This window comes from Mixophyes fleayi, chromosome 9 (assembly GCF_038048845.1).
Source record: "Mixophyes fleayi isolate aMixFle1 chromosome 9, aMixFle1.hap1, whole genome shotgun sequence".
Classification (NCBI taxonomy): domain Eukaryota; kingdom Metazoa; phylum Chordata; class Amphibia; order Anura; family Limnodynastidae; genus Mixophyes; species Mixophyes fleayi.
Genome location: NC_134410.1, coordinates 2413860 through 2428858, shown reverse-complemented (window position 1 = coordinate 2428858; position 14999 = coordinate 2413860). Strand labels below are relative to the sequence as shown.

General features: G+C 41.9%; 1 protein-coding gene across 1 annotated transcript in view; it reads right to left on the bottom strand.

Moving 5' to 3' along the window:
• LOC142101793 (connector enhancer of kinase suppressor of ras 2-like) overlaps positions 1-14999 on the bottom strand; it is a 313111-nt gene that overhangs the window by 141547 nt on the left and 156565 nt on the right. The window contains exon 4 of the mRNA XM_075186220.1: positions 7281-7368. Within this exon, the coding sequence (XP_075042321.1) occupies positions 7281-7368 (88 nt within the window). The remainder of the gene's footprint in view (positions 1-7280; positions 7369-14999) is intronic.

Genomic DNA, 14999 nt, shown 5'->3' with positions numbered 1-14999 from the left:
CAGGAGATCCAAAATAGGTTGAACTTGATGGACTGGTCTCTTTTTTCAATCTCATCAATTATGTTACTATGTTACTATTTTACTATGTTACTATGTTACTTACTGCAGGGAAAAACCTGTGAACTCCAGCTAAGTACTTACAGTCATTTTGGCTGTTAATGTTAGTATACTTTGTATGAGTTTGTGGACTTTAATGTAAGTTTGTGGACTGGCCATATGGTTTTGTGCCTGTGGAGGTGTCAAAAGTTTGAACATATTGCAGATACCTGGGGTCCAGACCCTATTCGAAAGGTAATTTTAAGTGAAGATTTTAAATTGCTTGAAGAAAGCAACTAATACATTCATCAGTGTCATCGAACGCCTGATATGGAGACTTCCAGAACTTACAAGTTACCAATCTCTGATACTTACCTGAGATGCTCTTTATACATCTGGGAAACATCTGAGCCAGGAAGGATGACTTCATCCAAAAGAAGATTCATTCTGCTCCCATGTCTTTTTTTTTTTATTATTATTAATTTTTATTTATAGGGCGCCACAAGGTGTCCGTAGCGCCGTACAGGGACAAACAAGTTACAGTACAAGGTGAGAAAGCACCTAAGAAGATGCCTTCATCTTCTACACACGTTTACAATTGCCTTTTAGTAGCGGGACATTGAGGCCCGTTATTGAATGATGATATTATGAAAAATGATGACTCCCTGATGTGCAATAGACAATACTTTGTACTGCTTTATTGTGTATTTGTTTGTCTGTGCAGCTTAGTCTTGTAAGTTCTGGTGAGGACAGATTACATTGAATATTTATAGCAGTTCTCTGGTGCGGGCCGAGGAAAATATCTTGATAACCATTGTAACAAAATATCCCAAGTTAATGAATGTGCAGCGATGTATTCCCAGGATGGTGAATATAATTGTTGCACAGAAGACAGATGTGGATTCGGCAGTCACTTGGCCGGGCTCGGTCACTTGTTATTCGTCTCAGAATAAGAAGTGAGTTATGAAATATCATCACACATTAGTAATGGCTGTGGATCTTTTGTGCTTCTGCAAATGTCATCCAGGACCAGATTGCGTGTTGTTACAGGCAGCACACGTGTGTTTTGTGGCTTTGAATAGCAGCGGCGCTGAATTTATTCTTTTTTTAATTGTTTCTGACTTTTAGCTTTGCTGCGCCAGATTATTCATAGAGGAATACTCCCAGACAGCATTAATGAGGTATCTCATTGTGTGACTATGTATATGTAGAGCTGAACATAAAGATACATTGTTGCACTGAGCACGCGCACATCTTGCATCCGTCTTTAGAGTTTCACGTATCACACACTTGTAAAGTAGGAGCAGACGTGTTAATGGGCAAGTGCAGTAAAGTAACAACGTACATCTGTGAGTCACAAAATGTACATTTTGCCCAAACATGACATGATGCAAATTACATACAATAATAGAACACAGGAGGTACAGTTGGTTCCACCCAAATGCCCTTACAATCTAAGAGGTGAGGGGGACACATAACACAGAAGGCAGCGGAGTAACAACTGGTGGGGACAGTGCTGAGGGCTATTGTTAACAGTCAACGGACAAACGGCATCTCTTGGCAGTAAAAGGAAAGAAAGTAATGACACAAAACATGAGCCAGTGACGGCAGAAATCCAAAACAGTACGCTGCTTGCACCCTCAACTATCCCCCACGATCCATCCCAACTGGGCATCCTTCCTCTGCTGGTTGTAGAGGAGGCTTTTGCCTTCATGGGGTACAGGATCTCTAGCAGTTGTCTGTCAGTTTGGGGGATCCCTGCCTAGCCCGCTGCTCTTCTTAAGCGTAATGCTCCCTGCTGAATAAGGAGCCGGGACAGTTGTTCCCCATGTCCGGCGGCAGATGCTGTCACCAAAGAGGATTAGATATGGTGACAACAATGCCGGTTAGACTCACTGGGTCCAGGAGATGAACTGAGATGGTATCCAGTAAATCTACACAACCTTGTCCTTGCTGCAATAATACTTTCTGACACCACTGCAATACTTTCCCACGGTCGTCACACGTTTTTAGATGTTTTTGGGGGAAGATGATTATGTGGGAGGTCGGGGAACAGAGCTGATCTAACGTGCAGCCACCTACAACTGCTGCCACTAGACTGGACTAAAGGTTGCATTTACCTTAAAATCCTGACGTGGAAATTGGGAGTATTTACTCAGAATCAGACCCAATGTTATGTTTCTTGCACTGGGTTCGAAATCTGACGTTATATAAACAGCTATATCTGTGTAGCATAAAAACAATGCTGTATATTCATTGTGATTTCATATTTGTTCTCGGGTTGGAATTTTCCTTCCCCAGAATAAAACTAAACAACAAAATAGAGCACTGAATCTACCGTCCCACATCAATCCCCCTGGTAATCCAGACCAGAGAGTAGCGGCACGCTGTACAATACGTGTTACACAGAGCTCATGCTGTAAATGTAAATGGGAGATTTGAATGTTAGGTGCAACGATGGAAAGTACAAGTGTAATTGGCAGCGCGGGTGCCAGGGACGGAGCGCAGGGATATTACAGATAAGATATGTAGACTTCATATCTGAATCTCCAGTCAAAGCATAAAGGAAGCAGAGTTAATTTGCAGAGATGTTTCTGCATTGCAGCTTTCAATCGCTTCGCTGTCTATCTCAGATTTCATGATTCTCTATCAGTAAGAGTTTATTAAAAATTGCAGGTTTCAAAAAGTGCAGGAACGACGGGAATATAAGTAACGAGATTTAACGGAGCGGATGTGAAAGTTGAGCTTTGTAATTGTGGTCACGTGTAGCGTGCAAAGCCGAGCCTATGATTTATTCAGCACGTTTAAATAAATGAGGTGGTAGCTTATAAGTCGGTTTGATGAATGTCTAAATAGTGATCCAGGCTGCTTCTCCATAATTTCATTTTCATCAGTGGCTTGCTGTGTAATCTTTTCAGTGATCAAACTCTTCATGTGGAAGGGGGTGTGGGGCAGGGGCAAACGCAGGATTTGTAGAGGGGGTTTCCATACCACGCCGCCAGTGGCCGTGACCAGCATGCATGGGGGCGTAGCTATAGTATTAGACAGTGCTTGGCTGCTCTTTAACTCTTCCTATCCCTATAATATACATGGGCAATGCTGCGTGTACTACTGTTAGGCACACACAGCTCTCCCTTTTCAAGCAGAGCTGTTTGAAGCGGGGGCAGGGTCCAGCCACCTCGATTATACAGTGCCCAAAGCTTGCGGTGGGGTTTCCAGGCACTAGGAACCCCCCCTCGGTTTGCCTATGTGGGGAGGGGGGGGGGGGGGAGGTAGGGTCTAGACCCGTCGGGAAACTCCTCATCCCCAAAATAGAAAACAACAAACACTAGTGACCAGCAGGTGGAGGCAGAGAGCTGATGTCCCCCCATTGCTTATTCATTAGACACTGTGGCTTGTAATCTCTTATAGGGCAGAACAGTTGTGTGGGTCTGTGGGATATATCTGGTCATTAATATGTATAATATGCAATGAATAGAGTGATTTTGATAAAAATCATTAGTTCAAGGGCAACTTTATATAAAATGACCCAACGATAGTAAATAGCACAATTACAACCAAACACTATCACATTAAGGAATGATCCTTGGTTGCTGCTTCAAGCATCCGATTTATGCCCCCCCCCCCCAAGGGCAGAGGTCATATGGGGGGTATTATATCAATGAGGGGTTATTCAAAAATGTCACCTCCGCATGCACCCCTAAATCTGTGAGGTTCCCCGATAATGGGGGGATCATATATCTTTTACCTCTTAATAAACTATATATTGTGTTTATTACTGAAATGTTTGAGGCTGCATTTATCATTTGGGGATAACTTTAGAACTGAAGGACAAAAAAGCTTAATTGATAAATACACTTCTGGTGTCAGGGGTAATTCATCCCCACTTCTAAACAGAGGTAGCACAGGAATGTGAAGGCAAGTTATATAATTACATAGTTACAGTTATTACAGTCTATCAAGTACAACCTTTCAGAAATTCTAAACAAAATAACACATGGGGGGGGGGTCCTTCCAGATCTGGATACATTCCCTGGATCGATCAATCACCCCCATAATGTCCTCAACTAATCATTCTGTTACTAAATTTGCCATCTCCACCCCATTTAGTAATCCCACTGCTTCTCCACCCTTACAGTAGAGAACAATTCCCAGCCTTTCTTCCATTTACAATTGAAGACCCCTCTCTGTGGTACGAATAAGACAAATCTTTGTATTGTCCTTGGATATAATTATACATATTAATTAGTTCACCTTTAAGTTGCCTTTTTTCCTCTTATTATAATTTAACCCTTCCATTCCATTTATTAATGACTATGTCCATCCCTAAACCCTCTCCAGTTCTCTTACAGTCAATCTTAAATTGAGGTTTCCAAAACTGTGCCCCAAACTTAATATTTGGTTGAACTAATGACTTATACAATGGTATTACAATATTGGTATCACTGTATTGTATTCCCCTTTGTAGCAGCTTACTGGCATTGAGCTGTCACTCAGCTTTATATCTGCTATTATTCCTAATTCCTCTTCCATCTCCATTATCCCCAATTCTTTTCCATTTACAACTCCCCGTGGACTTTTACCCTAAAACGAGTTCTGTATCCATGTAGATTCTTTTCCCCTAGATCTGTTTCTCTCATCTTGGTACCAGACCGTAATGTGGAACAGCACTGAACGTTTTCTGAAAATCCAAATATATCACAGCAATTATTACCAAGATCCAGCCCCAAATTGATCTCACCATAAAAAAATGAATTCTTAAAATCTTCTGTCGAGCTCATAGGAGAAAACTTTCCATTTCTTTTGGTGCTTCTTCCACCCCCAATGACCAGACCTCCGTATGTCGCTCCCTCCGCTGCACAGTCCTTTTGTCCAAAATATTTTTTGTGTTATTCTTGAATTATGGGCACCTTATTATGTAACTATTTCTTTTTAGGCTTCACTGTAACCATTGTGTGAATCGCTTTTGCTGTACAGTTTTCTGCAGATATATGGTACAATATAAAATACACCTTCCTCTAAAATGTTATGTAATGGGCCAAGAAGACGGGGACGTTATCCTCTTACATGTGTTACTTTCATGTCGCCTTTGGTCGTTCAACACATTTTTATCTTTTAATTGATCTACAAGGTGTGTTACTCTTGATCTGTTATTTTATGAATCTCAAACAAAATTTGAAAGAAGAGTTAACAAGCGTTGGGGCCAGTTAGAGGGAACGTTCGCTTTTAAGCTATCTGAACACGTTCCAAATCTGCCAGGGGTGAGAGCAGCCTATCTAACTAATTGAATAGTATTCTTGCTGCAGAAGACAGAAGAAGGAACATCAAAGGTGTTTCCATATTCCCAGGTACCTGCGCCAGTGAAGATTCGCACCCCCCCGTCCTCCCCCCGGTCCTCCCGCGGCTTGCACTTCACACATTATTTGGTATGGAATTTTGCCCACTGAGAAATTAATCAATAAACATTCAGGCACAAAACAGATGTGAAAGGTTCGGCTCAGTAAGTTTAACTCCTAGTGCTGAAACGCAGAGATGTTATACAGGATTACAGCGTAGAGAGGAAAATGTCAGACTGCTCCTAGTGTCATCTGCAAATTTATCTGCCTCTTCTTAATCCAGGCTGTGATTTTCTTACTTTATTACTTATTATTTATCATAGGGCAAAAAGCCCTAAACATCAAGGGGTCACGGCTGTCTATAGCCCCTGCCGGTGTTAAGAATCGCTGGGATTCACTGGAAATAGCACCTATCTAACAAGAATTGCGGCAATAGATTTACCGCTGCAAAACTTGTCCTGATATCGCCAACATGCTGGTCATTGCTTGGTGCAACATGCTGGTCATTGCTGGTTACAATATGCTGGTTATTGCTGGCTATGGGGCATCTGATATTAAGCAGTGGTGAATTTCCGCCCTCTCCTTCCTTTCCCTGAGGCTACTCTATATAATTACTAATGCAGCGATATCCAGCAAGATGCCTCCTTGTGTATACAGCTACAGCCGCATGAAAGAGGAATCCGATTGGACACCACTGCGGCTACTGAATAAGTAGAGTATTCTCAGGGCAGGGCGACGCAGTGCAGGAGGGTGACATTTATCCGATGCCACCTCTCTTATATAAAAAGGCAGCTGGGGGACTTTATTTCCTTTTTTGGGTGATTAGTGTTCTAGTGCGTCTTATGGCTAGAGAAATAGGGCAATGATCATTAACTGGTCATTGCTGGGTCCAATATTGCTGGATATATGTTAAATAGCTTTATTAAAGATTTTTTTAAATGCTTGAAAGTATAAATACTAATAAATATATGGGGTCACAGCAAAATTGTCATTTAAGAAAAGCCTAACACAGGAGATATTAGATGGCGCACGCACTGTGCCACGCCCACCCAAGCGCACTGAGGTCACAAACACACTATGTTGGGTGGAGCCTCTGCAGCGTGACGCTCTTTCTCCACACCAACAAGTGACATGTTGCCATGTTTGTCCTAGATAAACGTGGTCTGTCGTACAGTACCAGTGAGTGTGGATTGACGCCTCCACTGGCTACAGAAATGTCTGATGCGTTATTTATGTTTTATTACGTCTCTTTGTTCCTCTCTGTCCAATGCCTCTTTACCCCAGGACAGCAGCGTAAATTAATGTTTGGCGCTAGTAGGACTTTCGGTTGCCAGCTCCCACTTTTATACGCCCACCTTAGATGACGAATTGTAGGGAAACATTTGTCTGTGTCTCACAAAAGAGATCTCCAAAAAAATAAATAGATAAATCATATTTGAGAGACTAATTGATGATAATATAATTTAAAAAGTATTATTAATGGTTTCTGCTTCCTGGTAACACAGCGCATATTGAAGATATATTAATACACTCTTTAGACTGGTCTGTTCAGCTCCCTCAAACTACAACCCAACTCTGCAGTAGACAGGGATGAAATCATTGGACAATTTTGTGGAAATCAAGTTTTGTAGAGGTTCAGTCCTTTCTGCAAGAGGTGCAGATTTCTGCTGATGAAATCTTTATATTCTGCTGTTGCTTTACCATTTTGAAGAACTCTATTCTTTGCTGCATTTGTAATTTTGCAGTTAGCTAAATTTATAGCACTGGAGAAGTATAAATGCCGTTTTCTGCGTCATAAGGTGTTATTAAAATATTTATTCTTCAAATAACGCCATCTACAGCTTCCAAGCTCCATCTCATCCCCCCTCCACCCTAAATACATAAGTTCTTCCGGCACAATCATCTCACCTGTTGCACGATGGTGGTGAGTTCCAGGCACAGTTGAACAATGTTATTTTTCAGCAGTGAATATTCTGTCACACTGACAAATGGAGACCTGTAAGAATAGAGCACAATATATTTAATACTTCATAATAAAATGAAGTCAGAAATGGTGAACAGACAATCGGGTCAGTGCTGGAACCAATGGACTAGGTACTTTTTTTCTTTTTTTTGGAGTTTTTTGTTAGCAAATATGACCTTTTATTGCATGTGATGTTTTCTCAATGATGGGTTTGTCTACATGGATCCATTCACATTACACACGTGTCTGCGTGCCTATTACACTGTAAATGAGAAGTGCAACATGACTGGAACCTTAAAGGATCACAGGAACCTAAAGTAAGAGTCGCTTTATACAAAAGAGCAGATAATATCATTCACAGTATATAAAGGGTGTATAGGAGATTATCAGAATGGACAATATCTGAGATAGGTTTGTGATGGTGGGGGAATATATTCTCCTACACTCCACAGACTTCCTGTTGTAATAATCAGCCAGGGGCCGGACCTTTGTCTATTTAAACCATATACAGCGCATCCGGAAAGTATTCACAGAGCTTCACTTTTTCAACATTTTGTTATGTTACAGCTTTATTCCCAAATGGAATAAATTCCATTTTTCCCTCAAAATTCTTCACACAATACCCCATGATGACAATGTAAAAAAAGTTTTTTTGAGATTTTTGGCAAATTTATTAAAAATAAAAAACTAAGAAATCACATGTACATTTTGGAATAAGGCTGTAACATAACAAAATGTGGAAAAAGTGAAGCGCTGTGAATACTTTCTGGATGCCCTGTAAACTAGGGCTGAATGTCTGGTTTCCAATACATGGTTGGAAGATACCCTCGTATATACACCTGATCAATATCTGAAATATCCCAGATGTACACTGAGGTCAATAGTCTAACAGAGGACAACAGCTTACACTCAGCTACAGAGCAAATGTAAATAGAATGTCAAACTTCTTAAGTACAATAAAGGTATGGAAACTTTTCCATATACATTATGAATGCTGCTAGCTGCTCTTTTATTTCTGCCAATTTGCATTTAGCGTCAGTGATCCTTTATTACATCAAGCTATGATCTGGAGAAAGGTGACATCTGGGAGACATCTGAGAGAGGCGTCTAACAAGGGTGCCAAGAAAATATGTGACAATCCACTTTCTCAGTTGATTAAAAAAAAAAAAAAAATCAGCAACCTCCCGCTACGACTCACTTTATCCATCTGAGTAATATAATTATATAGACATGAGCAGCGCATGCTGGGACTTGTAGTCAGGGGAGGCCTGGCAAGTTTTAGGTTGTGGTGGATGTGACTGTAGAGATCAGATCACGGGTATATTCAGGGCCGGATTTACCACTAGGCAACCTAGGCAATTGCCTAGGGCCCAGCGGTCCCCAGAGGGCCCTCCCAGGGTCAGTGGTGAGACCAACCTTTAAAAATGGGCCGCTACTTATGGGCCAGTGCTATGTGCTTGCCCCCCTGGGCTAAAATCTGCCAGCCAGCCCCTGAATAGGGGTATATGTTATGCTAAAAACTATAGTGCTATGGATTTTTTCAGGGAAGGGGCCCCAAACCAGTATCTTGCCTAGGGCCCCTTGAGGTCTAAATCCGGCTCTGGGTATATTAAATATATTTCTTGCTTATTTTGTACAAGAGGCATACGACCCTAAAAAACCTCCGGCATCCTGCTGTACCCAGGTGTTTGCTCCGTCGTGGAGTAAATTCATCATTACTTTTAATGCAATGTACAATATTCACCCCTGTATTCTCTGTAATAAACTGGCCTCATTGATCAGAGGTCTATATCTTCCTCTGACAGCGCTGCTGATTATATGTACAAGTTATAGGAACTCTGCAGGATAATCTAGGTGTCAATGAAATTATACTCTGTATAAAGGGAGATTTGGAAACATAATAGATATTGTTACAAAGGTAAGGGAATATTACAGGCACATTTCTCCCCCCATTCAAACTTCATATACTTATTATAAAATGTACTTTGTGAACTATAATACAGAATTACTCATATCAAAATATTATTTTACTGTGATGTCCCAAAAAGAGGAAATATTTATCCACATCTAAAACCAATATTTATAATCAGTAAACTTACCCGGAAAGACTAAAAGATCTTAATATGTATAGTTTGTAGCAGAGAAGGTAAAGGGGGACATGATAGAAACTTTCATATATATCCAGGGTTATAACAAGGTGCAGGAGGGAAACATTCTACAAAGGAAGAGAAGTATTAGAACACGAGGACATGTACTGACACTGGGGGGAAGAGAAGTATTAGAACACGAGGACATGTACTGACACTGGGGGGGAAGAGAAGTATTAGAACGAGGACATGCACTGACACTGGGGGGAAGAGAAGTATTAGAACACGAGGACATGTACTGACACTGGGGGGAAGAGAAGTATTAGAACACGAGGACATGCACTGACACTGGGGGGAAGAGAAGTATTAGAACACGAGGACATGTACTGACACTGGGGGGGAAGAGAAGTATTAGAACGAGGACATGTACTGACACTGGGGGGAAGAGAAGTATTAGAACACGAGGACATGCACTGACACTGGGGGGAAGAGAAGTATTAGAACACTAGGACATGTACTGACACTGGGGGGAAGAGAAGTATTAGAACACGAGGACATGTACTGACACTGGGGGGAAGAGAAGTATTAGAACACGAGGACAAGTACTGACACTGGGGAGGAAGAGAAGTATTAGAACACGAGGACATGTACTGACACTGGGGGGAAGAGAAGTATTAGAACACGAGGACATGTACTGACACTGGGGGGGAAGAGAAGTATTAGAACGAGGACATGTACTGACACTGGGGGGAAGAGAAGTATTAGAACACGAGGACATGTACTGACACTGGGGGGAAGAGAAGTATTAGAACACGAGGACATGCACTGACACTGGGGGGAAGAGAAGTATTAGAACACGAGGACATGTACTGACACTGGGGGGAAGAGAAGTATTAGAACACGAGGACATGTACTGACACTGGGGGGAAGAGAAGTATTAGAACACGAGGACATGTACTGACACTGGGGGGAAGAGAAGTATTAGAACACGAGGACATGTACTGACACTGGGGGGAAGAGAAGTATTAGAACACGAGGACATGTACTGACACTGGGGGGGAAGAGAAGTATTAGAACGAGGACATGCACTGACACTGGGGGGAAGAGAAGTATTAGAACACGAGGACATGCACTGACACTGGGGGGAAGAGAAGTATTAGAACACGAGGACATGCACTGACACTGGGGGGAAGAGAAGTATTAGAACACGAGGACATGCACTGACACTGGGGGGAAGAGAAGTATTAGAACACGAGGACATGTACTGACACTGGGGGGGAAGAGAAGTATTAGAACGAGGACATGTACTGACACTGGGGGGAAGAGAAGTATTAGAACACGAGGACATGTACTGACACTGGGGGGAAGAGAAGTATTAGAACACGAGGACAAGTACTGACACTGGGGAGGAAGAGAAGTATTAGAACACGAGGACATGTACTGACACTGGGGGGAAGAGAAGTATTAGAACACGAGGACATGTACTGACACTGGGGGGGAAGAGAAGTATTAGAACGAGGACATGTACTGACACTGGGGGGAAGAGAAGTATTAGAACACGAGGACATGTACTGACACTGGGGGGAAGAGAAGTATTAGAACACGAGGACATGTACTGACACTGAGGGGAAGAGAAGTATTAGAACACGAGGACATGTACTGACACTGGGGGGAAGAGAAGTATTAGAACACGAGGACATGTACTGACACTGGGGGGAAGTGAAGTATTAGAACACGAGGACATGTACTGACACTGGGGGGAAGAGAAGTATTAGAACACGAGGACATGTACTGACACTGGGGGGGAAGAGAAGTATTAGAACGAGGACATGTACTGACACTGGGGGGAAGAGAAGTATTAGAACACGAGGACATGTATTGACACTGGGGGGAAGAGAAGTATTAGAACGAGGACATGTACTGACACTGGGGGGAAGAGAAGTATTAGAACACGAGGACATGTACTGACACTGGGGGGGAAGAGAAGTATTAGAACGAGGACATGCACTGACACTGGGGGGAAGAGAGGTATTAGAACGAGGACATGTACTGACACTGGGGGGAAGAGAAGTATTAGAACGAGGACATGTACTGACACTGGGGGGAAGAGAAGTATTAGAACACGAGGACATGTACTGACACTGGGGGGGAAGAGAAGTATTAGAACGAGGACATGCACTGACACTGGGGGGAAGAGAAGTATTAGAACGAGGACATGTACTGACACTGGGGGGAAGAGAAGTATTAGAACGAGGACATGTACTGACACTGGGGGGAAGAGAAGTATTAGAACACGAGGACATGTACTGACACTGGGGGGGAAGAGAAGTATTAGAACGAGGACATGTACTGACACTGGGGGGAAGTAGGTTCAGAGGAAATGTGATGAAAACTACTTCACATAAAGGGTAGTGGATAATTATTTTCTTCACATTATTATCATTTGTTATTCATAGGGATAAGAAATTATATAATGTGGAAATGTATTAAAATTGTCAGCACAAGGCTCAGAGGAATCTGTCCTGGCAAATGGTTATAGCGATCACTCTACTTACAGGTTCTGATGGCCTTTGCGCAATTTGTGATTGGAAGGAGGGGAGGAGCGTGAAGCATGCCGGGGAGGGGTCCAAAGATCTTTCTCCTGTGATGACGGTCGGGGAGCTTGATAAATAGGACATTAGGGACTACAGAGATCTGTTACACCTCCCCCGTTCCACATCTCTAGTTATAAGGAGGAGCAAGAGTCAGCCGCACGCAAAATGGCGTAAGTTCAACTCGGCATCAAGACCGCAACGTCATGTTTGATCTTTGTACTTTTTAGCAAAGCAAAGTATTTCAATCACTATTTATTTATCTTCTCTCTCTCCTATGCTGTACTAATCTCCTATGCTGCCGATATGCAGCCTATCATTACACTAATGCCAGTGACCCTTTATGCAAATGAGGCGAAGGAGACAGGTTTTGCTGACAGTCTGGTAGTTTAAAAATAATTAATCTGAAGCAAGAGGAAGTAAAAAAACTATTTCATAACTTCCTTCCCGTTATTACTACTCAGAAGAAAACAACAAATCCTTAGCTGAGGTTTTAGAAACAATAACGTAGCTGTGTGTGAAGCGGGCAGGGTCCCACGTATATGATATCAGGGGTTTATATTTTGATTCAGACGCCCTGACACCATTATTTATCTCTATGCTGGATAATACAGGGCCAGCCATATAATGTAAGTGTATATTTCTATTGTGAGGGATGTATACATTGTAACAGATAACAAATCAATATTTTGGGTATACGGTACAAGAAAATCTTAAACTTATGCGGTCGTCCACGGGGATATTTGACAGTATCTTACTTATAGTGTTAACCAGTTTTTTGGAACTTGGAAACATTGTTATTAAAATAACAAAAAAATGCCCCCTTTTATTTTATATTTCGTGCCTCTGGAAGATTTTAGTTGTAGGATATTGTGAAACGGTTTTTAATTCATATTAAAGAGCTCCGTCGGAGTTCATTCTTCCCTGCCATGATGCGGGGAGGGGATGCGTCTAATGGCTCCGTGATCCTAATCTGACCGGACTGAACCAGGTCATGCTGACCCCCCTGCGGCTGAGCCACGATGCCTTCTACGGAAATCATGAATGTCGTCCTCTCCAGCGTTCAAACTTCCCATTCACATCACTGTATTTATCAATCAGTGGAAATGCAGAGCTCTCACTGAGGGATTTTTTTAATGGAACAAAATAAAAAGTTTCATTCAGCGGCTTCACCAAAATAAAAAAATAATAATAAAAAGTTAAGTATTTGTATTCCCTGGACTGAGTCATTTAGAGGTCATGGCTCCATATGTACAAAAAGTGATCACAGATTAAACAAGACCGTTACGTTACGTTCTGCTAATCTGATATTGCATTTGGATATAACCACTTTCTATTGCTTTATCTCCAGGTAAATCTCTGCCAGTAATTATCCTGTTATCCCCTGTAATCCAAGATCATCTTCTGACTGCAATATCTACAGGTTCACATTTGGAATTTGGAATTACCTCTACAAACTCACAGTTAGGCAAAGTTGATGCCATCCTAATTGTATTCAGCTCCACCTCTGTGTGCAGGTAACCGGCTGGGCAGCTGACCTATTGATCAAGGGGGTTTTGCTACTGTCAAGTTACAACAGATCTAGTGGGTCAGTCTGGGGGGCATTTGCTGGGTGTAGTTGCATTTGTGATTCTCTTTCTAAGAAAGGGATGGAAACATCACAATTCAACGAGACATTGAAGACAACTGAGGATAACTGCAATAAGCTTCATCTAGAAACTCGTTCCTCTTACTGTGTCTCTGATATTATCCGTATAATTACTACATACTCCCCAAACCTTCATACCCCTTTATTGCTCCCTCATGCTCCACTTTCCTCTACATAACGGTGACCATCTCCCTCCTTATCTTTATTACTTAACTGTAATATCCTCAATCTCTCAACACAAGAAAATACCTTTTATATCTTACAGTCATCTTCTCTATCTCTCAACGCTTCGGCGTCCAACAGCTAGTGATAAATCACCAAACTCAGCCCTCCCCCCCATCACCTATACACATGTCATAGAAATCCAACAAATACACAACTTAATCACGCCTTAATGACCCAGGATCAAGTGGTTCCAGCCACTCTTTCTTCCAAGCGTCAACTACGATTTGAGCCATGACACAAAGTGAGTCTACTGCCTTCAAAACAACAGAACGCCATTGGAGAACATTGGCTAAACTTTCAGACTTTTCATGACTTCCTCAAATATACCGCTACCTACCTCACCACTATAATATTGTGGACACAGGAAAACAAATATACCTATATCCCTCATCTAAGCTCAGGCTTCCAACCCCAAATGCCTCTTTAATACATTTAAATCTCTCCTTCCAGACTAACCTGTCTGACCACCATCGTTGCCCAAGATGTTGCTTCCTACTTGAAGGACAATATTGACATGATCCAATATTAAATGGTATCTCCTTCCCTGAGCAACAACCTGACACCTTCTCTTCATTCCATCTCACAAATGAAGACGGAGACTCTCTCTTTCTCCTACCACTCTACTACCTGTCCATTCCACCCCATTTAATCAATCACTGTCTCCTGCACTCATCTCAGCCATAATTTAAAATCTCTAATCTAATCTCTCACTCTCCACTGGTCTCACTAATTATTCAAGCTCCTTTTCTGAAAAAAACCAAAAACAAATTCTGTCCCAAATTCTCTATCAGATTACTGCCCCATCTCTCTACAACCATCCACCTACAAGCTTCTTAAAAGGTGTGTCTACATTCACCTCACACGCTTCCTCCCCTTAAACAGCCTATTGGACTCTCTTCAGTCTGGCCTTCATTGCTAATACTCCTCAAAGTCTGAACTGACTGTTGGTAAATGATCTGATCACAGCTAATTCTAAAGGCCAAAACTCTCTTCTAATTCTCCTGGATCTCTCTGCTGCTTCTTACACTGTTGACCACTCTCTCCTCATACGTTACAATACCCATGTCTTCAAGACACTGTCCTATCCTGGTTCTCATCCTACCCATCTAATCG